The 23,948-nt window shown below is 40.4% G+C and overlaps 1 protein-coding gene across 1 annotated transcript in view; it reads left to right on the forward strand.

Moving 5' to 3' along the window:
* LOC119703550 (regulatory factor X associated protein) overlaps positions 1-21,779 on the forward strand; it is a 35,145-nt gene extending 13,366 nt beyond the window's left edge. The window contains exons 2-4 of the mRNA XM_038143577.1: positions 12,313-12,962; positions 15,439-15,546; positions 17,478-21,779. Coding sequence (XP_037999505.1) covers positions 12,313-12,962; positions 15,439-15,546; positions 17,478-17,588 — 869 coding nt within the window. The 3' untranslated portion in view covers positions 17,589-21,779. The remainder of the gene's footprint in view (positions 1-12,312; positions 12,963-15,438; positions 15,547-17,477) is intronic.
* Positions 21,780-23,948: the final 2,169 nt, after the last annotated feature.

A 23,948-nucleotide genomic window follows, 5' to 3' on the forward strand; every position in this document is an offset into this window, starting at 1 on the left:
TACTGAAGCCATTCAGAGATGCTGATGCTAAAGGGACACTCCCAGTTCTTGGGCCTTATCTATGGAACAGATCTGTTGCGGAGAAAATGGAAAATAAGTAGAAGTTTTAAAAGTACATTCACTTGTTCACATATCATTCTACATTTAGACTCACCAAACTAACCTATCACAGCTCCACAAGAGTCATGTGGCACTCACAATGTCAGGCATCCTTTCTCGGGAAATTTGGAACATTTTAATTCACCGGAGAATCCCATGAAGTTGTCTGAAGACAAATATAAATCCCTTAGCTTTGAATCAAGAAGATAAGTTAATTTTGAATCAAGAAGATAAGTTAATTTCAAATCAAGATTAGAATCTGCTATTTCAGTTACAGCTCTCTAGACTTTGCAAGTGGGGAAAGGAAATTGCGTCCTTCCTTGCTGCACTGTAGCTTGCTTCCTGACACCACAGTCTCTGAGAAAAGCAAACTCTACTCAGCAGGAGAGCAATGGCTCCTTCTTATTATCACATTTTCATTTATCTAATTGATTATTTTATTATTGTGTTTTGAGACTGGTGAGAAGGGTTGATTTCTTCAATTTTTTTTTCATTCAGCCACTTAACAAAAGGGTTTTCACCTGTACGTCTTTGACTTTAGGTTATTTAGCCTGTTTAACAGGCTTTTAGCTTACACAGATAATTTTAGCTTATGCCATTTTCTTGTGATGATTCTTGGCAGTGTCAGTTGATGATTCTGGGACTTTTGGTAGGTGAAGCATGGCAAATGGCAGAGACAGTCTCTGTGTCACAGGAATTTCTGGGTAAGTACCAGACAGAACAGGATCCAGTAGGTAAAACATACCTCACCCACATGAGAATAGGAACCTAACACATTTTCTTTTCAAGAAATTTTTCTTGATGGATCATACCTCATCCCTCTCCTCTCCTCCTTCTCTCTTCCCTCTGAAGTACAGGTGTCTGTTCTGCAAATAACCTCAAACATTCACAGATTGAGCTGCAAAAACAGTTTTTCTCAAGCTAGAAGCTTTTAATCTTTAATTTTGGAACATATTAATTTCTTTAGATGGACATCATTATGGAATGTTATCAGATAGTGGGACTAGAAAATAATTAGCTTTCATACAAAACCTTTAATGGGAAAACCCAGGCCAGGAATATTCAGAATTAGAATTTTGTCAAATTTCTTTCCCCTGGGCCATAAGTCACAGAATGGCTCTAAAAAAGTAAAAATGACACTCTGCATGGTACAGAGAATTGTGTCAATGTAAATTACACTTCCTGATTTCTGCCAGCTATAAACCCCTCAGCCAAGCCTTTCTGCTGGGAAGCCTGTCTATTGGCATACACATGGAAAGAGCAAGAAGAAATGCTATTTTAGGAGAGAATGGAACTCAAAGTACAAAAAGCTTCAGAAAGTGACCTTTGCTGTGAGACTGCTTTGTCCTTTCATGGCGAGGACTGCCAGAACTAGAAGCATCATGGGGTTGCCTTGATCTTTGGAAAGACAGAGAGAAAATGTTGCCTGTTTCTTCTATTGTTCCCACATAATCTGCAAAACCTGTCCCTCACCTGACCATATTGCTGTGGTCTCAGCCTGCTGGACAGACACTACAGCAGCAACTTCTCTGTAAGAAAATGTTCCTTTTTGTAAGATCATTCAGGTTCTACCACTTCAGATATATAATTGGTTGTATACATAGCTACCAGGTCTTTATTTGCTCGGCCTATTTTGAAATGTGAAGTAGCACCATTATCTGAATCACAGTTTTACATGAGCTATGCTTTGCTCCATCTAATTCATAAAAGAGCAGGTAAAAATTCCCAAACTGCTGTCCAATGTGAAGAAATTTAAAAACCTTGCAGAATGCCCCAGTAGTTGCACAGAAGAGACTGCCACAAAACCAAGGAGCCCGTCTCCACAGCTGAGGAAATACCCAGCTGTCAACATGCCATCTCTGCTTCTCCCAATGCTCTACAAACAAGCATAGCACAGGTAGCAGCCCTGACCATTGTCTTGCTACAGGGAATTCCTGTGAGTGAGTACAGGGAACAACTACAGAGGTAATATAAGGGAAGAGATGGAAAAGAAGATAAGTTTCTCCGTTGCTGAAAATTTTCTTTCCAAGAATGGAGTGAAAGGAAAAGAAATCTCTGCAGGACATCTTCCCACTAGATTTGGTTTGACCAGTGTATTTAAATAGCAGTTTTACAACCTGTTATAGCTAGTACGACTGAGATCTATCGTCTTTTGATATTAATAACCTGAGCACTATCAAAAGTAAAATTGATGGTGCCTATAGTTGACTGAAGGAGGTTTACAGAGTTTACCATGAGAAGTGGGTATTAGATCATGTGATTTGAATCTCCAGTATTTCACAGGCCATTTCTCAGATGCATCACACAGCTCCCCTTTTATTGTGCTACCTTGTGTTTGACTAAACACATTTTCCAGCAATTTAGCTAGGCTTGAATCCAAAACACAGGAAGCTAGAGAATCCACCACTGTTTTATCAGCTTAATCCAGCCATTACTGACCTTCACTCTTAAAAAATTTGTGCCTAATGCCATTTGAATCTGCATTACTTTAGTTTACAGAAAATTCTGGGGTTGGTTTTTGTTTTGTTTTGTTTTCTCCTGAGGTTTTCCCTATTTAATTCAACTTAATTTAATTCACTTACTCTTATTTTATCTTCAAAAACCTACTTATATTGATGTTGTATCACATGTCAGGTTTTTGGGGGATTTTTTGAGTGAACTTCTATTTTTTTTAAATTTTTCTTTTGCAGATGTTCAATATTGCCCTAAGTTACTAGAGTACTGGAAAACACTTTTAATTTCCTCTTATGATGGAAAAAAGCATGGCATATTTTCAATGAATTAACAGAAACATTTATTAAGCCCTTATTTTTTTTCCTTCATAATAACTTTATCATCTCCATTTAACAGCAGGCCTAGGAAGAACACGTTTTCTAAAAATCTGCAGCTTTTCATTTTTTCTGTGTGACGCCAACATTTTTCTACATTTCATGATCATATATGCCTCCTTACCAATTTTTTCATTACATCTAATTTAATATTCACAAGGCCTGCCCTGGCTTCATTACTGGACTTGATGCCTTATGAAGGCTGACCTAGTACAGAGACTAGATGGAGTTAAAGAATAAAGTAGGTTTTTATTAGGGGGACTACCAATGGATCCACCTTTGGCAGTGCAAGAGCCCAGCCAGGGCCACACCCAGGATGGACCCAAAATGGTCACAAAATGCACGACCAGTCACGAGGTCTCACAATTTTATAAGTTCTGGTTCATTAGCGTATTGGAGTTAATTTTCCAATTATAGCTTTTGCCCATGAAGTCTTATCCTTCTTGTCTTTCTCTCTTCAGTCTACCCTTGCTTATGCTCTTGGGCCTGAGATCTGCATCAGCTGTCCTTGGTCCCCAGCTAGAGAAGGAATTGTTTTGTCTACCTACTCTGTGAAGAGAGCTTACCATCCTTTATTATGAAGCCCAGACCCACACACTAAAGCAGCACAGAATCTGAAAAATATAAATGCTAAAACCTGAGGCATCAGGCAAGTATTGGCTCTAAGCCAAAGATGTCCCTTCTGATAGATTGGAACTTTTTTAGCCATTTAATAAAATTTTCTTTTAAATCAAATATTTTCTCCTTTTTTTTTTTCTCAACTATTTTGCTCATTTTTTTTTTCTGTTTTAAAGTTAACTCCTATATCCATGATGTGCATCCTTATGTGTAACATATGTTTTTTATAATTACTGTTTATGGTGATTTTTTTTCCCACAGTGACTGCAATTAGTCTTGATTACTGGCTCCCTGATTTTCTACTCTGTGATTAATTTTTCTTAATCATAATGTGGCACTTAGTATCCCTCATGTAAGTAAATTACTATCTCTAATTGTTAGAAGGTGCAATAATGCCTAAGCACTGGCGGTCTAAACCTTCCCTTGCTATCCTATGCTTTTAATGAAATAGGATGATGAATTTGTTACAAACTGTTAAAAGATCAAAAGTGTTGATTTGCCTGGCTAGGACAGGCCTGAAAGACCATTATTTAAAGTACAATCACTTTATTATGCGTGAGTAAAGTAGCAGATAAAACCAACAAGGCTAGACATGGGTTAAAGAACAATTCTTGGGGATTACATTAATTCACAAAGTCCTGCTGGCTGTCCTGCCTGTCAGCAAGCTACCAAGAAATTAAGGATACTATATACAAACTCAAGTCTGATGCTTGACTTGTCGGTGGAAATAGGCCAAACTCAGTCGCAATTGGTCATGTAATTGCAAACATCTGACACACTTACCCTTGTAACAAGAGATCCAGATCATGGCGAAACTAGGAGGACTAAACACAGTGAAATAAGTTGTCAGCCTTTGGGGATTCCACTGCAGTCAGGAGTGGTAACTTTTTTTTTTTTTACTCTTTCTTTTTTTTCCACAAGAAAGATGGATATTCCAGACATTGCCTGAGTAAGTAAAGGTGAGAGTAAGGCTTGAGCTGTAGAAGAATTGGCAACAATTAAAGGGCTTCAGGTCCAAGTTCTGCTTTGAGTGGTATTTGTACAATTGTGTGGGAATTGACAGGGTTGGCTTTGTTCTTACAGATTTCAGTGTGGCTGTTAAGGTTTTAAATCAGAGCTGGATTTTGCAATTAGCCATTCCTCACACTAGACAGTGAACAAGTATATGTAGACATATACTCACTTTATTCATACTGTTTTGAAAACAATCAAATCAATAGTGCCTATTTAAAAGAGAAAAAAAGGCAGATTGTTAATATCTAGATTCTCTGCATCTAAAAGCCTTTTGAAATACAGGCAGTCTCAGTCACTTAAACAGAGCAAATCAAATAACACCCCCTCCCCCCACCCTCCACACACACACTTGATATTGAAAAACAAAACAGAAAAGCCTCCATGACTGGGTAAAAGAAGGGACAAAGTTGCTATCTCACAGCTTCAACAAAATGCCAGAGAAGTGTGCAAAAATAGCTCTAGTTCAAGAAAGAAATTCCTGTTAATAGGTTAGAGGCATCCTTTCCACTAAGGGGATTTTCAAGTGTGAAATACATCTTTCAGAAAAACTAGACACCTTTGATGATACTTATATGTGAGAAATGTGTGGCATTAAGCCAAAACAGAAAATATAAATTTTGCTGTCCAAATAACTATGTCAGAAATAAATATTCCAACTTTTGCTTGAAATGATACACAAAATATACTTGTGAGAACTATACAGAAGATAGTTCACGGCTTGATTAAAGTGATAAATTATTCACAGAACATAACCTGTTAATAAGTTGGTGAGTGACCCCAAGGTGTGACTCCCTTAGATAATGAAACAGAGTCCCTGGTGAGAAGCTCAACAGGACCTGGCAGTGTTTACTCACAGAAAGTCAAACATACTGTGTTACACCGAAAGGGGGCTGGCCAACAGGTCAAGGGAGTGAATTCTGCCCCTCTATTCCACTCTTGTGGGACCCCACCTAAAGTGCTGCATCCATCTCTGGGGTTCCCAACATAAAGGTGGTGAGATTCTGGCACAGGTTGCCCAGAGAACTTGTGAATGCCCTGTTTTTGGAAGCGTCAAAGGTCAAGACTGCGTGGGGTTTTGAGCAACCTGGTCTAGAGGAAGGTGTCTCTGTCCTGTCTCTGTCTCTTCCATGAGGAAGTTAGAACTAGATGACCTGTAAGGTCCCTTCCAACACAACCTGTTCTGTGATTCTATGAATGTCAGCACGAAGGCCAGGACATATGATCAATGTTATCAGTTGTTACAAGATAAGAAAAAGATGCTGATGTTCAGACACAGGTAGGAGTAGCTTGTATTTGGCAGCCACAGCTGTTGGCAATGGACAGAGCAGCTATTCACGTATTTCCCTGCCAGGAGAGGACTGCTTTCCTTATCTAGAGCTTTGCTTCCATCTAGTTTTAACTTTCTTAATAAGCAAGGCTCTCCCTACTTCTACTGAAGGACAATGTTCCATAGTCTAAAACTGAGCTCACTGCTTTTCTTTTTTCATTTTTGCAAATGAATCCCACTTTTTATATTTATTGCTTTATTAACCATAGTGACTATACCTACTTTTTTTACAGTAAGCAATTTTCTATTATTCATGGTTTCTTGGCTGCAAGGAGAGAAATATTATTTTAAAGTAGCCCTGAATTCAATTATTTAGATTGAGAGGGAATCAAACTGTAAAACAGTAATAATTAGAATTAGCAATGCTGACTTCTGCCAAGGTACTCACTGTTCCATACCACGAAGGCATATATAACAACTCACATAGACTAGGAGACAGCTCAGGACATGTCCAAGGATGTTGGCTCTGCATGGGGGGACAACATCCAGAATGACACTGACCCTACCCAGAGGCTAAAAGCAGTAAACATGATCCATTCATTGTGAATGGAAATCACCTAGACTAACAAAATGGCCTGCAGTTAAGTTTTACTTCAGAAATTTAAAAGAACATCAAAGAAACACTGTTTTGAAAATTAGCAGTGTTCCAGTAACTAAAGCTATGGCGAGAACAGGAGCTAATAACTGTTCAGTGTGAGGTTCAAGGTATAGTCTAATGCCTGTTCTGCACACTTTTATTCATGTCTGGTTTTGATTGGTTAAACTATATTGTAAATCTTAGTTTTATTAAAAATTGTATTTAAAATGTTACTATATTGTGTAAATCTTAATTTTATTAAAAAGCTGATTTACTTATGTCTAATTATGTGTAAATATATGGAAGGGGAGATTTTCTTTCAGCATACCTATTTAATATATCTGTTGTCATGGGACAAAAGTAACCACGCAAAATGAGAGGGGCATGGGGAAAGAAACCTCTTTCTAATGGACATTTTTGTCGCACATATACTAAAACCAGAATACATATCATAGTGCAAACCAAACTTTTGTTTAGTTAGTTTTTATTTCTATGATTGCAAAATAAATTTGTCTGTAATTCATAAAGCTTAATGAGTTTCTGATAACAATCAATTTGTATACTTGAACAGTGCAAAGAGAGATGTTTATAAGATTTGATGAAATTGGCATCAAATTTTTGTACACTTATCTGAAAAGCAAGCTTTAACAGATGGATTGCAGTAGCTTAAACTCCTTTGCCTTGCTACTTGTGGTACGATTTCAGCACTCATTGGCACCTGGGCATTTGTATCAGTGAGCACATTGATCACTCTGCACATCATCTTCCTTTGAGGGCAGATTTGTTTTCAGACTGCTGAGCTTTTGAATCTTTCCATGACTATATCACTGTGCAATTTGGCTTGAACATCAAGAGCAAGTAGGAAGAATAAATGGGGAGTTGGCTAAGCAGTACAAGGTACAACAAAGCTGAAAAATCTCTCTTGACTATATACTTGCATTTGGATTCCCTCATCAAATTATGTGTTTCTAAAGAGATGTATTTTTAAAACTATTAGTTCACAGCTTCTTCCAGCAGTCTTCATTCAATCCTGTTTATCTTTCAAGTACCACTCATTTCTGTTTTAAAAACCCAGATGCTCTCCTTGACTCAAGCTTTTAATTTTATGATAAATAACCAATAGCAATAAGGTTACTAGATACTTTGCATTTAGATTATATTTGTAGGGATATCACAACACTGGATGTATGAATTTCAGAGTCCCATGTCTCACAGAAGTTCTTAGTATGGACTGTGCTCTTCCAGCACATGATAAAGGCAAATACACTTTTGTGTAAAAGATAGACAGATGATAGATAGATAGATAGATAGATAGATAGATAGATAGATAGATAGATAGACAGACAGACACACAGATATTAACTGAACAAAATTCACATCATCCCTTATAGAAGAGTGCTACAGTAACTTTAACAATTTGAAAATATTACTTCAGCTGTAATCATTAATACTATCTTGGTTTGTAAGCAGGACAAATCAGCTACTTCAATGATTATTACCTTTTTGAATTTTAACCTGTATCTGTTTTTTAAAACATGTTGTTTCCAAGACAATTAAGAACTGGATGTTAAGAACTAGCAGAAGTCTAGAACATTAAAATGAACTATTTCACAAACACAAAAGAAGAGACAGCAGAAAATCAGAGAACCTATTTAAATATTTATTTAGAGATGTCAGCCTAAGGACAAATGAACTTATTACATTTCAATAATAGTATTTGTCCTCTCCTTTTAATTGCACCTGGAAATACAAACCATGATGCGACTGTGCCTGGCTGGATAACAATGATGGACAGACTGATGATAAAATTTTCTAAACATGACCTTCCTTCTCCAGCAGACAGATTTACAGAAGTGCAGCCCAAGGAAACAACTACTTTTTTGATTTCTTTTCCACTGGAGTGTTTCTCTTTTCTGAGCAAACCGGGCCAAAAAGAACACCAGTGGCAGCTTTTTAAGGACTTGCTTTGTTAGCTGTCACTAATTTACTACCTGTGTATGTTTCTGTGCCCTCAAGCAAGCAGTTTATAAGGTTCTGAGTTTAAAAAAATGGATAATACTTTACATTCCAGTACAGTAAGAGACTCAGTAAATATCAAATCAATTTGCTAATTAACCCCTTCATTATCTTTGTAATGAACTGTTAGTTTTCTGTGGCTTTTTGTTGCTCTTTTTTCTTCAGAAGAGGAAAATGAGTACCATGGAGTTGAAGTATGCTTCCAGGCATGGTCTCCAATGAAATCCTCATGTTACCAGAGTGTCTAAGGTAGAATTCAACTTATTCTACAAGAGAGGGAGTTTTCAGCAGAGCATTTGGTTGGAAACCTTAACTCCGTGAAAAATTTTCTCATGTAGTCTTTAACTGCTTCGGTCTGCTGGTCAGCCTGGCCCATGCCAAACCCTGCTGTCTCAGTGGGGCTTCACAGAAGTGGATGAAGGGCCCAAACAACTCTTCTTCCTAGAATTTAAAGGTTATCAGTTTCCTATTTCTTTTAATTAGTTATCCTGTGTATGCAGTGAGTGTGACTGGAGAAAAATGTGATTTATTTTGATTCATTATTACTTTGGATTTTTATTTTAATTAATGTCAGGAAAACATAGAATTTTAGGAAGACATTCTTTCAAGATGTATTCAAAGCAAAAGAAATAAACTAAAATAATTTCAGTGGGCCTATAATGTGAAAAAAAGCCTCAAACATGTTTGTGATAACATCAAAACAGTTAAGAAGCGGGATGAAAATGAAGCTATGTGTAAATTTTTTTTCACTCCTGACGCAGATCAAGGCTGAGTCTTAAAGCAAGCTTCTGGCAAGTTGTCCTAGCATGGGTGTAACAGAGATGAAAGACACTGAAGCAGATGTGGGGAAAGTAAGTGTTCACTGACAAAAATAGTTTGTAATTCCTGTTTTAACTCCGAAGCTGGAGGTCACCTTGCCATGACTGCTTGGTAAAAGGCAATGAGGACAGAATTACTCAGTTCACTGCAATTTTTCTAGGACTATACCATCATTACCTATTTTGACAAATGAGAGAGAAATGTATCATGACAAGATTTAGGGTGAAACAGAATGGCTACAACTGCGAACAGCATAATCATTTATCTTAGTGACAGAAAAAGGGAGCTGCAGTAATTGCCAGGGAATAAATGGAGTCAGCAGCATTTTTTAATATGGAATGAACTGCTGTGTGCAATGAGAAAGGCAAGAACCCACAGGAAGTAAGGAAGTAAGACAAATAAAGAGAGGTCAACAGCAGGTGATCAAGGAGATGGAAGTCAGTGGGACTTCTTTGCAGCCATGCAGAAGTAACCCAAGGAGAGAATTGATACCCAAAGGAAGAAAGGGCAAGGAGCAGCATGCTGACAGCCACATGGGCTGTCACTAGAGGCAACAAAAAGGCTAAGTGGGAGAAGCCAAACTGCATCCCTGTATCCGCACTCTCAAGTGACAGTGGATGAAGAGCAAGGATACAAGTATAGCCTAGAGTTAGCACTTGTGAAGACCAGCAGCAGGAAAGCTTGGGCCTGGGCAGCCATCACATGACCACAGCAGGACAGGAGGCTGAGCAGGCTGACAGAGCGTAGAATCCCAGAAGATGACGGGATAATGTGTACGTCTCAAAAAATGATAGCTGGATAGCAATGGAGCCAACCAAGGATTGTATGCACTAACAGACAAGGATTGCCGGTGTTAACACCCCGTGAGAAAGAAGATGTGGCTGGAGGTGGAGCCCATGTGGAGGGAGGGCGGCACTTTTCCTGGACTAACTACAACGGCCTTGTTGTAGTTGCTGGAAATGAGCCCAACACAGTATCACACAAGAGCGGGAATGAGAGCAAGATGTGAGCACGGGCTGTGGGAGGAGATCAAGACCATTGAAGTTCCTTGAAGCTGTGAAAAATGCGTATTTTATGATTGGCTTTTCACAAATATTAAAATGAATATTATATGTGTTACGTTAGAAAGTTACGCTGTATTAATTTTCTTAAGTAGTGTGTTAAATATAGTTTTAGGTTATAACATAATGTTAAAATAGAAACTATGCTATGTAAGATACTTTTTTAAAGAGAGGACTCGCACTGAAATAGTAGCCACAGGACACCTAAATCTTTCAGAGAAAATGAATTTTTTGCTCTCTTATCGAGTTTGTCCCGCCTTGTTCAGCCCTGAAGACGCCATTAGGATTCAGAGGAAGAAGTTGACACTGACCAAACAGAATCCTTTGTTTGACTGGAATTTATGCATCATGTACGAGGTGTATGAACATGCAACAGGCTATTGCTTTTAAGGGTTAATCCTCTGTTAACGTGTGTCCTTTTTCAGGCTTATTTTGCCCAGAAAGAGGTATCCGGACTGTCCGTAACTCTTTGTTTTTATTGTCTCATATTGTCCTAATCCTAATTGTCTGCATTGTTATAAATAAGAAGCTTGACTAGGCCAATATTCAAGCAGCAATCAATTTATTAATTAATATGGTAAAGTATGAGCAAAACAGTGCTGGGTACAGTGGGGGAAATTTTCCCTCCAGCTGCACAAGGATTGTTGAGGCTTACAGGTATATATAGGGGTACACATAAGCTTTCTCAGCGGTTTCTACTCCCAATTTTTACGTCACAATTCTATACACAATTGTGAGTTACTCCTTTCTGGGGTACATCCTGAGAAAAACTATCTCTAGACGGTGGGGTCCGGCTTCCGAAAGAAGAAAGAAGTCTCCCAGCTGGTGCGGTTCAGACTCTAGATGTGGGTCCACCTTTTAATTGCAAAGACTATAAATCCCGTAACAGTGATGTCCAGCTTCCCTTGGTCGAAGCTATCAATCCTTGAGTTGATGTTCATCTTCCTTTCTCAAGCTGCTTTTTACTGTTTTGCTAAGGCGTCGAGATAAGCATGTTTCCTTTTTATATATTCTAAAGCTATAGTTTCAAAGTTCCTTACTACAAGCAGTATTCTAAAATTATACTTAAAAGGTTATTATTGCAAAGCTGTTCAATGCTTAGCTACGAGCAGAAAGTTCCTGTCAAACAGCAACATCCTTAAAGCTTTAATTCAGATGCTATAAAGGTTAATTGCAAACAAAGGATAAGTTCAAAGGCCTTCTTTCATGCTTTACTCCCTCAGTTATTTATTAGAATTTGACTTTTAACTGTCCCACGATCAGTTTCCACACATATCACAATCACAAGTACACATGCTGCCTGTATGTACCTGACACGAAACACAACTTGGTATCTCACAACGTTTTTATTACTCTAATTATATTGCTATTTTTATAACAATTTTATTAAACTTTTAAAATTTTAAAAACAAGTGACTGGTGTTTTTCACAAAGCTCTCTGAGCTATTTCCCAAATGATCTGAAAGGGAAGACCGTGCATGATAATTAATTTGCACAGAAAGTGAGAAACCTGTCCATGAAAAAGTACTCCCCTCAAAACCTGGCCAGCACCTCTTTTTTCTATTTCTCTCCTTTCTTAATTTTCTTTTCCTCTCTCTGAACCCTCGCCCCCTCTAATTCATCTTTTCGCTCTTTCCTTTCACCCTGCCCCGACATCCCAAACCCACTGCCGTGTGCTTACACAGTAGGTCACGGGCTAACAAACCAAATCCCACGCCAAGCGTGCAACACAGGAACATAACTTTCTGATTGCCTGCAGACCCTCTGACTTCCATCGCTCCTTTCGACACCGACCATCTACCACCCGGGGCCAAACCACACTGGTGGCTCTAACACAGCCACCAGCGCCTCACGCCAGCGACGCCGCTGCAGCCTCGCCGCAAACTCCCCCTCAGCGGCCCTGGGCGGTGCCGCCATTACCGGGGCCGCCATTACCGGGGCCCCGCCCCTGAGCACGGCCGCGGCGCGTGCGCCGTGCGCGCGGCGCCTGCGCGCGGGCGGCGCGGCGGAGGCGCGGGAGCGGCGCGCTCAGGGACCGGCCGGGCCGGGCCGGCACCGCCGCCGCCCTGCAGGGCAGCCCCGCCGCCGCTCCCGCCTCCTCCGCCTCTTCGTCCTCCTCCTCGTCGCCGCCGCAGCAGCAGCAGCTGACGCTGCTCGTGATGCAGCCGGGCGGCGGCGAGGAGGCGGCGGCCGGGGCGGCGGGGGTGGTGCTGCAGCCGAGCGCCGACCCGCAGCTGCCGCCCTCCGCTAGCGGCGGCCTCATGGTGTTCTACGAGCTGGGGGCCCCCGGCGAGGTGGAGGTGGGGGAGGAGGAGGTCGAGGCGGCGGGCGGCGAGAGCACGGCTAGCCTGGAGGAGCTGGAGGAGGAGGAGGCGGCGGTGCCGGGGGCTGCGGGCGGCGAGGCGGCGGCGGGCGGCGAGTGCAAGAGCTGCACGTACGAGGGCTGCAGCGAGACCACCACGCAGGTGGTGAAGCAGCGCAAGCCCTGGATGTGCAAGCGGCACCGCAACAAGATCTATAAGGACAAGTACAAGCGCAAGAAGAGCGACCAGGCCCTGGGGGGCGGCGGGGCGGCGGCCGCGGGGGGCGGCCCGCGGGCCGAGGTGAGGCGGGGGGCGGCGGGGCCTCGGCCAGGCCACCCTCGGGTGCCGCGTGGTCCCTCAGAGTCGGGGCTGCCTAGGGGTCTGTAGGGATCTGTCAGACGGGCAGAGGAAAGGGAAGAAGTTTAGGGCCGTCCTGCAGCTCGCTCTTCTTTCTGTTTGCCCGGGCAAACTCCGTTTGTTTTCAGCTCTGGCGTAAATTGTAGAAGTTTGCAGCTATACCAGATTCCAAGAAAATAAATAGTGCTAGGAGATGCTTCGCTTGCAGCGTGGCTTTTTTTCCCGTGGTAGGAAAGTATGGATCTAAGAGAGATGTCAGACTTGTTTCTCAGCTGGTGCTAATGGCTGTTGGGTATCAGGTGTACAAAAATCAGTCCTGTAGGTTCTTCAGGATGCTTTTTGGTTGTTACTTTTATATTAAATGGAAGGTAAATATTTCGACCACTGCTAGTTCATACTTAATTTGCATAAACTTATATGTATCGTTTAGATGGGGAAATAATGTCAGTGGGAAAACCGATGGTAACGTTCAACTTTTTAAATACTCTTTTTCCTACAGTTTGTGACTCAGCTAGGACCACACACTTATCTGACGGTCGCTTGTACAGTTAGTGTTTCAGATCTTATATTTAGATGAGACAGAGAAAGGGAAATAGTTTTACACTTGAAGGTGCTGATTGGTTTGTGCTCAAAGGGCCAGGTGTAAAATAGCGATTGTCAGGAGAAAAAAAAATCTTACCTGGTGCTCCTGCTAAAAGCAACCCTTTTATGTCATCCAGCTGTGTGACTGGGAACTGATCTGACTGCAAACTGACCACCCACATCTTTCCTGTTTCTGTTTTTTTGTCATGCAAATATAATAGTAACTATACTAGGTGTCACACAAAAGGATCTTCTTTATGTCTGTAAAAGCCATGAGGCAGGTGCTTTAAAAAAGGGAGGTGTATGTGATGCTGATAGGGAATATTCTCTCATCTTCTCTTCCAGTTCAAAGGACTTGCTGAGGTTTTCCTGATATATTCTGTAACTATAATTGAGTTCCATATAGTATTTTGGATTTTTGTTCAACCCTTGTAAGCTCTGAGCCTCTGTTACATTCTGGTGGTCTTTTCAGGTCTGCTACCTGGTGTGAATACTCACCTTGTTTTTGAGTCTTGTTGGTGTCAACCTAATTTGCCAGGTAGTGTTTACATTAGAGCAGTTCCTCTTGTGTTTGTGATACTTACTCTAGGTTTTTTCCTTCTCACATTGAAAAGGCTTGGCATGCTTGTTTCCAGTGAAAAAGTTACGCACTTTTATCATCCTTGTGGTTTTGTGAGCCTTTTCTAATTCTGGTAGCTACTTCTCATTTCAATGAGATAAGAGAAGCTGTACATGTTATTCAAGAGGAGAATGAATTCTAGATTTTTATAGCAGCATGACTTTCCCTCTTCTCTCTTCCTTCCCTGATAGTTCATCTTGCTCAATCCATGATGTGTCTACACAAATACTTGTGCTAGTTTAGAAAAGGGGACAGTATGGGAAGAGGGTAAAAATGCTGCATTTCATGTAGTGACGGGTTAAAACTTTTTGATCTGTAGCATGAAATAGTGATTATTGCATGTTGTAAGAGGGTGGGTTTTCTTTTCCCAGTTTGTGCAAGTGGAGATTGCTTTGAATGTAAGGAAATTAGGGCCTGAACTTGCAGAAAAAAGAAGGGTATTTAGTGCTAAATTTACTTACTTTTTTTGCTGTGGTGTTTATTGAGGCCGTTTTCAGTAAAAGTTCCTCGTAGAAGTTTCATTTTTCATTTCTGTGGAGAGGATAGAAGTGAAAGGTACTGGGATAGGTTTTTGTTCCTGCTTTTGAACCCTTTCAGGTAGATGGAAGTATCAGTAAGTTTTGAATGTAATGCACACAGGATTTGGCATTGGTTAAAATTTTCCAAACCTTTTGCATTTTCTTTAGAGCAGGTTGTAGAGCCACGTTGTACTAGTATGTCTAATTCAGATGACTGGTGATTGTACAAGGAACAGAATAAACTTAGGGGGAAAAAAAAGCCTGTGGCTTTGGCAAGTTCATCATAGTGTTTGGAAGTATGTTTCAGTTTTGGTACTGCAAGGATTATTGTCATTCCTGCCCAATTACAAACAGTAAATATCATTAACTTCCACAAGCTGGAGGCTGACCTGTTGTGAATTACTTCATTTTTAAAAAATGCAGTCAAATAAATTGAAGCCATTAATTAGCCCTAGTAACCTGTTCAGTGTTGCAGTACAGAAGACTAACTCAGCTGCATTGCTTCACTCCTGCTGATGAAATAGTGCAAGGAGGTGTAAAGAAGAGGCCGTCTTGAATAGACAAATTTCCATTCCTCTGCTGTTACTTTCCTCTGCAGATTAAGGAGGCAAATGTTCTTTACTCTTGGGATTTTCTGTGCATGACTGCATCAGAGTTTATAGTCTGACCTCCCTTTTTTTTTGTTTTCTGTCATGTGCAGGACAGTGTTGAAGGTTCAGTGTCTGTCACAAAGCAGAGACCGGGATCCATTGGAGATCGCCCAGCAAGACCTACTCTTTTAGAACAAGTATTGAACAAAAAGAGGCTGGTAAGTCTTGTATTTGAGAGGTTTAGATTCAAATAAATAAAGGCAATGTAACAATGTTTACCTGTCATCATTGTGAAAAAAAAAATCACTTTCATAAGCATGCACAGCAAGTGCATATTTTCAAATTTGAAACATGCTTCAGAGATGTGTACTTCTGTCTCTCTCTGTGAAGGATACTAAGATGACTGAATTTAATTATCTGAAGTTTTGGTAGTAACAGATGTGATGGTTTCTTTAGGGGTAAATAGTCCCTGCAGTGTAACTGAGATGGTTTTAGCTTGTTAAACCAAACCCTTAGGTAGAACAGTGAATGGACTTTAGGTCCTGGACTTCAGATATAAGCTTTACTATGGTGTGTTTTAGAAATTGTATCATATCAAATTTAAAGTTGTGTATATGTGTGTTGATAAAGCAAACTCAAAGCAAACAGTGTGATTTATAATATTTGCAAACTGCATGAATGGCATTTTTCATAAGTTTTTTAAACACTGGCTTCTCCTTTAACAAGTTAAGCCCAGTGCAGAGAAATCATTCAGTACCTACAGTTTGTTCAGCTTCTTCATTAGAACTTTCTTGGTTGCATGTTTTTGCAGTCCCTATTCTTCAAAAGCTATTGGGTTTGTTTGTCTTCTCTCTGTTACCTGTGCAAGTAACGTGATTCAACAATCCTCATTATAGTGCTGGAGGGCTTGTTCAGAAATTTGAAAGAAACATCATGTCAGTCTTAGGTAAACAACTACCTAGATGTATTTCTTGATAATTCTTTCTCAGTCCTAGCACTTTTTTAGTGATTGTATCTAAAACTCAGAGGAGCATTCATAGCTTTTCAGTTTTTATCAGGAAAACAAGTAATGAACTATGGAGTAGTTTTCATATTATCTCTTGTTCTTCATGCCACACTTACTGGCTTGCTGTCCCCTTTCCTGACTGTTTCTATTGTGGCTTTTAATTAAATTTGAAAGGTATCTTACAAATGATACATTATTTTTTTATGGAAGTACAGCAACTAGAAACTCTTTTAATAGATGTTCACAGCTTTTGCACTAATTTTGTCAAGACTCTTTAAGAACTCAGGATTCCTTCCAGTATTCCTGAAATTCAGATTCTTGATCAGGTTCTTGCTTCTCTCTTTCTCCTCTGACTTGCAGTTGCAGTACCTCTTTGGTTATATCACTGAAGTAACCATGGATAATGAGCAAGCATCTAGGGAATTCATTCAGCTGAAAAATAACCCTTTTCCTGTATTAAATTTTGGAAGGAATCAATTCCCAACCTGATTTGCCATTTTACCTTACAATCACTTGTGCTGCCACCATGCAGGAATGAGAGTGAACAACCAGAGGTGAATTACATACTGAGGCTATTCAAGCCAGGAGCCAAATGCAAATACTTTTAGATATTTTTGTCTTTTGATTGAATGCAGGGGAGATTTTTGAGTCATTCCCTGTGGATGGACTGCTGTTTTGAAATGGTGGGAAATTCTGGACAGTCAGTGAAAACCATAGAGTATCTTGAGTTGGAAGGGACCCACAAGGATCATTGAGTCCAACTCCCTGCGCCTCACAGGACTACCTAAAACTAAAGTATGTGCTATGGGCATAGTTCTGGTGCTTGAACTCTGACAGGCACATGAGCTTTGCTGCAGGATTACAATATTTTATTTATTAAACTGGTTTTGAGCTATCTGCAGTGAGAAATGTAGAAAGTAGCTCAATTGAAGCACAGCTGTAGAACTGAAGCACAACTGAAAGGTGTTTTGGTTCTAGTATGTCAATAAATTACTCCTGTTTGCTATACTTACAGGGTTTTTATGATACTAAGCAACAGCAACAGGGTAATGTGCAAATTCATGTAATGGAAAAATATTACTGTGGTAGCTATTTAACATATGTGAGTTTTGTAAAGTAAAGTTCACTTTCTCTCTCTTTCAGTCCCTACTCAGAAGCCCAGAAGTAGTGCAGTTTCTACAGAAACAACAGCAGCTGTTAAGTCAACAAGCTTTGGAGCAAAGGCAGCAACAGTTTCAAGGAGCACCTGGGTAATGAGGAAAGATCAATGATCTACAGATGAGTCTGGTGCTGAAGGAGGGACAGGATCTGTATTTTGTATAAATACAAAGAATGTCAGTGTTTAAACAAAAATGGAAGTTGCTGTTGTTACGTATTTGTTTCTTGTTTGCACTTTTGAGGTTTTGAGCTGCTTGGGTGTCTGCAGACTTGTGAGCAAATCATAGAATGGCCTGGGTTGTGTTACGGAAACTTCCCAATCTGACCATTCACAGGACTCTCTGACAGTCACTCTCCCCTTGCTAGAGACTTCAACTTCTGGGACCAAAGCCCCTTCACTGCGGGTAGCTCCAGTGATCTGACAGGTGACCCACTTGACTTCCTGCACACCTGGTTTGCAGTCAGACCAGGTTTCCTTCCTGGTTTGACCCCAGGTCTTTATGGAGCCTTGTTCCATAAAGCAATTTATTAACAATGTAATAGTACAGAAACAGCCTGGGCTCGTGCCTCTGAGGAGGTATCTCAGACCAAGGAGCTCCTGGGCTTTTATACCATCACAGTCTAAGGCAAGCCTTGCTCTTCCTCCTTAGTCTTCCCTTCTGAGTCTTCCATTCCTGCCACGTCCCTGTATCCATTCACCTGGCTAGCCACTCACCTTCATGTCTTTTGTTATACAAAGAGTTGGCAGTTCACTGCTTCCTGTCTTCACTCCCACCCAGAGCTCAATTTGCATCTCAATCTGCATCTCTAACTGCAGCTTACAAATCAGCTACCTGCACCAGATGTATTCCTCAACAGTTGGAAGGGACCCTGAAAGATCATCAAGTTCCAACTCCCCTGCTGTGAACAGGGACACCTTTCGTAAGACCAGGTTACTCAGAGCTCTGTCTACCCTAGCCTTGAATACTTCCCAGGGAGGGGGTACACATTCCCAGCTTTTCTGAGCAACCTGTTCAGTACCTCACAGTAAAGAATTTCTTCCTAATACCTAATCTAAATCTACTCTCAGTGTGAACCCATTCCCCCTTACTCTGTCCCTACATGCCCTTGTAAAAAGTCCCTCTCCCATCTTTCCTGTAGGGTCCCTTCAAGTAATGGAAGGCTGCAGTTAGGTCACCATGAAGCCACTGCTTTTCCAGGCTGAACAATCCCAATTCCCTCAGCCTTTCCTCATAGGAGAGGTCTTCCATCCCTCTAATCCTTGCGACCCGTCTCTGGATTTGCTGTAACAGGTGGATGTCCTTCCTGTGTTGTGGGTTCCAGAGCTGGATGCAGTCGACCAGAAGGGGATTTTACCAGAGCAGAGGGGCCATGATGGGTTGACTTTGGCTGGACATACAGATTTATAAATTTTCATTAACTGCTATCCCCTGTCCTTTTTACAGATAGGTATTATTTTCCCATCTCCATTCTCCACCCCTTCAGATGTCCAAAAATCAGGCCATGACTTAGATTACATCAAGATGGGTGCTCAGGACAGGAGAAGCAGCACACTTAATAATTGGACACTGGTGTTGGCCCTGTGCCTCCCACTCTCCTTATTCCTCACAAAATTAATGCTTCATCAGTTCCTGTCATTTTTGCTGCTTTACTTTTGCAACATACAACTTACACCATAAATTGTTTTCCCCTCAAGGTTTAATCTCCTTGGAGCACACATCGTGTCTCCCCATCTTTCTGCATTACCCACCAAGTACACCCAGGTATTTGAGCGAAGACAATCCCATACATGGGTTTGCCTTTTCCTATGTGGAGAGGAATCCACCCCGATTTTCCCAGCCACTTCCCATGTATGGTATGGGGACCTTATCTCCTCCCCCAGTGTGTTGGAGTTTTGTTTGGGCAGGACCAGGGAGGTTTGCAGATCTGGTGTTAACCAGCCAAGTGGCTTCTGTTCAATTTACATCCCAATCCTTCCATGCCCCATTACCTAACACTTAACACAGTCTTCAGCAGTCTGTTATACCACACAGTATATCCAGAAGGCTTATAGGTGACAAGGGATGTGATCTCCACTCAATGCCATGTTTTTTTGCCCAAGAGTTTATTAGGTTGTTTTGAAAAGTAGTCCCATTGTCTGATTCGATTCTCTCTGGGGTACCGTGTTGCCACAAAATGTGTCTCTCAACACCTGAGATGGTGTCTTGAGCAGTGGCAATGGTTTACAGGGTATGTTGCCAGCCAGCCAGTTGTTACTTCTACTACGGTGAGTGTGTACCATGTATTTGGCGTGTTCATGGCAGTGGTCCAGTTTGCCAGGCCTCACCATACTGGAAACCCAGCCGCTGCCCTCTAATCCAGGGAAAGTTTTCTTCAGTGGCTTGGTTGATTGCAGCATATGCTTCTCATTCATGAATGATCTGTGCAATGGCCTCCATGGTCAGGTCAGTCCCTCATTGATGAGCACATCTGTTTGTTGCAGCTGATGTTTCATGGCCCCATCAGGTTATAAATAGCTCACCCTTCCACTCCCAGTCCAAGTGTACCTAAGTAAATTCAGTTTTGGCAGCCTTATCTACTTGTTGTTCAGTGGAGTGGTTTTTGGGCATGTGAACATCTCCCTGATCTACCTTTCCAGTCATGGTTTTGACCTGTGCACTGATGTCCTGCCCCAGTGTAGGTGCAGTCCAGCCCAGATGGGTTTATCCTTGCATTCCCAATTGGTCTTCCATTTTTGCAGCCACCTCCATAGGGCATTAGCCGCCATCCAGGAGTCAGATAGAGGCAGGTCACTTTTCTCGTTCAGCAATCTCTCGGGCTATTTCAGATGGCTTTCACCTCTGCAAACTGGCTTGACTTGCCTTCTCCTTCAGCAGCCTCAATGACTTGTCCACCTCTGATGGTTTCCTGCCACACAGCAGGATCCATCACTAAATAGGGCATAGCCTCTTTCATATTCTGCTAACTCATTGTGTGGGGGTGCTTCTTGTGCACAAGTCTCCTTCTCTGACAATGCTCCAAAATCTTTTCCTTCTGGCCAGTCCATGATTTTTTCCGGAATTCTCAATTGAGGTCATGTAGTGCTACTCTCTTACTCCATGTAGCACTGGCTGCGTGATCTGTTATGGGGATGTTTCCTTTGAAATCTGGAGAAGTCTTCCAATTATTTTTAAACTTTCATTTTAATATTTAATTTGTTAATAAAACTTGTTTATGGTAGCAGTGTTTAGCTGTACACCCTTTTCTACCAAAACTATAATAAATTAACATTTTTCTATATAAACATTTACAGTTAAGTCAGTCTTTGATGACAATCATTGATGGAAGTCAGGTACTTTCTGTGGACATTGTGAAACAAAGTTCTGAAGTTGAGTTAGTCCAATGGCATTACCTAACAGCAATTGCTCAGGGATGTGAGAAATTTATGTCCTGTAGAATCTTGCACTAAAGGCAAAGACAACTAGCCATCAAGAAGTCAATCCAGCAGTTCAGAAAAGTACAAGCAGGTGATCTGTTTATTACCTGCAAGTTGAGTAGGTTTGAATTGCTTCATTGTGCATAGCATGTAAAAGAATTTGCATTTAAAAGTTCCTAAAGTGATAAATGGTGAAAAGCTTTAAAAAGTATCAGGGGAAAAGTATGAAACTGAGAGTTTGACCTTGTTACATGGAGTTATTTGAAATTACTAACTTCTTATATGTAAAATGTAACTTAATTACAGATTAGAATACCACTAATTTTTAAGTGACTAAATTAAATTTTGAAGTTTTTAACTCATAATAGTAAATAATTCAAAATCTAGTCTACCTTTTCTTCTCAGAAAGGTATAGTTAAAATTCTTTTATTAAGACTACAGATCTCTAATCAGCTGCAGTGCTAGACTTCACAGATTTTCAGCCAATTAAAATGAACTTGCAATTGATTGGGTTAAGAATCCAAACACTAAATTACATAAGTGTTGAATCCCATGTTTTATTTATAAAAATCGTTTTGTATTAAGCCACATTTCTGAATAGAGGTTATCCAAATGGGTTAGGTGCTTATTATCAAGTACTATTTTATATTGCAGCAGTTTGGTCTACTAAATAATATTTCTTCAGCAGTGTTTGTTAGTCCTGTGGATTTTTACATGCTCTGCTTTTTTTATGTACACAACTTGTTCTGTAGGGATTTATTGTATTTAGCATTGTGCAAGTTGTTCTTTAAAAAAGAACTTGAAAAACTTTGTATAAGCAGTTCTGGACCAATAAGTGAGTAAAATTTCTGTTTTTTCTTTTTTTCTTTAAAGAAAAGTCTGTTCTTTTTCATTTTGTTAAATTTGTGTGGGTTTTTCTTCCTGTGCTAAAACAGCCAGTTCTGACTAGAAGGAAATTTTGCGTTTCAAGGTCTTTTTATAGAAAGTTGTTTTAGATTTAAGCAAAATTAGGTTACTTTTCAGTGTATAAGAATATACATGAAAATATAATTGGCAAAAATTGTAGAATAATGTATTTGATTTTGGTTTAAATGGTCAACTTTTAAAAGGTGAACAGATCATATGGGTGGACAGATCTGATTAAACTTTTTTAAAACCCAAACCCTCAGGACAGAAAATTGGCACAGGGAGTGTTTGTTAAGACAGTGCTGAACCAGTTGTCTATGTCAAAACAAATGTTAGTTGCAGAATCTGTGCATAGAGATGTTTAGTAGAGTGCAGCTCACCTATCCTGTATTTTTGGTAGTCTGTGATAGCAGCACCATCAGGCTGGTGCAGACACTGGGAGATGTGCTGGTAGCAGTGCTCTCCTATTCAGGCAGCAGATTGGATGGGATTCCCGAGCCAGCACTGTCTGCATAGCTCTGAGGCCCATTATGTTGTTTTCTCCCTTCTGTTATTGCAGAACAAAATCTGAATTTTAGGAAGATGGAAACACAACACTTCTGTAGGAGTACTTTCTTACTATATCTCTCTTTGTCCTTGAGCAGTTCAAGAGCAGCGCAGCTGCAAGTCTGTCTTTTCACTAATGTCAGTCTGGTCCAGAGGGAAGGCTTCTGTCACAGAGCAGCATCACTGTTCATTGACTGCCTGTCAGATCAGAGCTGTCCCCATCCAAAGAAAATCGAACCATCCTCTTGAATCATCAAATCTATCACAGGACAGTGAGGGATTCATATACATGGAGATTTTATGCTGAATTATTTTTCAATACATTTTCTTGTGTCAAGCGTCCCATTACTCACTTAGTGCAATTACCGATTCCTTTTGCCTAAGACTGATTTGTATGATAAAGGCTTTCTAGATGCTCCAGTTCCCCAAGTCCTTGTGCTCATACTAGGACCTACAGCCAATCTCTGTAAAAGAGAAGAATGGGAGACAACCAGAGAAGGAGCTCTTAAAACAGAAATATCTTTATTAACAGTAAAACACAAGACGTGAATAATCCCTTTTACAATAGAATAATTCCGGCCAAAGAAAGTGGAGTGCATTAAAAATTGTATTGTTCAGACTAAATGTGTTGTCTTCAGAATGCCTCAAATCAAATGCAGCAGGAGGAATGCTTGGGAAGGTGTCCCCTTGGTTAGCAGTCAGTTCATCTTTCTTGGTACGACACGGAGTGGAATAGAGTACTCTGGGGCTGGTTGGAGGACTCCAAGCTGCCCGGATCTCTTGCACTCCTGAAGCTATGTCTGTGATTTTTCATTCTCCAGAGGCAAGAGCCCAACTATTGTTCTTTATACAGCGACCTACGCTGGTTTACAGAATGTCACAAATGGTGAGTAATACTTGTGGATAGTGCAGATGTTTTGCTTTGCTTCTGATGGAAAACAGAGGGCAGAATTATTCATAGACATGAGTGACTCTTGTTAATCTATGGATGACTCACAGTGCTTTTCTCACCACACTGATAGGTCACAGTTAACACAACCCCATAGTTAACACTCCTTGCTCAAATCCACCATTTTAGCCCCTTGCATAGAGCTTTGCAACTCATGGCTTCATTGATCCAAACAAAAAGGCCTGTTTCTTCACTTTCTTGTCTCACTTCTCAACCTCATTTATTTCACAGAGGTGATATGGAATGAAGGTTTAAATTGCTAACACTGACTTATCTGCAGAGAGCAGGTACATTTAACTTGTACTTTAAAAGTATTATAAATAATTAAAAACTCCAATTGCTTGAGTAAGTGAAAAAAATTTATCTGAATGTGCATTATCTCTGCTCATCATTATGTTTGTTCCCTTGCTCTTGTTTGCAAAGCTTCTCATGGATATAACTGTGAATTAATAAGACAACACACACTTTAGCATCAGATAAACCACTTTGAATACGATGTGCTCGCTTACTACTGTGAAAGTGCAAGGGGCCAGATTTTACCAAGTTTTCTCTAGCTTTTCTTTGCTGATGAGGTCTGTATTTAAAATTATTAACTGGTTGGTCTATTTCACCCTATGCTATTCATATGCAATATTATTTG

The sequence above is a fragment of the Motacilla alba genome, chromosome 1 (genome assembly GCF_015832195.1).
Source record: "Motacilla alba alba isolate MOTALB_02 chromosome 1, Motacilla_alba_V1.0_pri, whole genome shotgun sequence".
NCBI classification, from domain to species: Eukaryota; Metazoa; Chordata; class Aves; order Passeriformes; family Motacillidae; genus Motacilla; species Motacilla alba.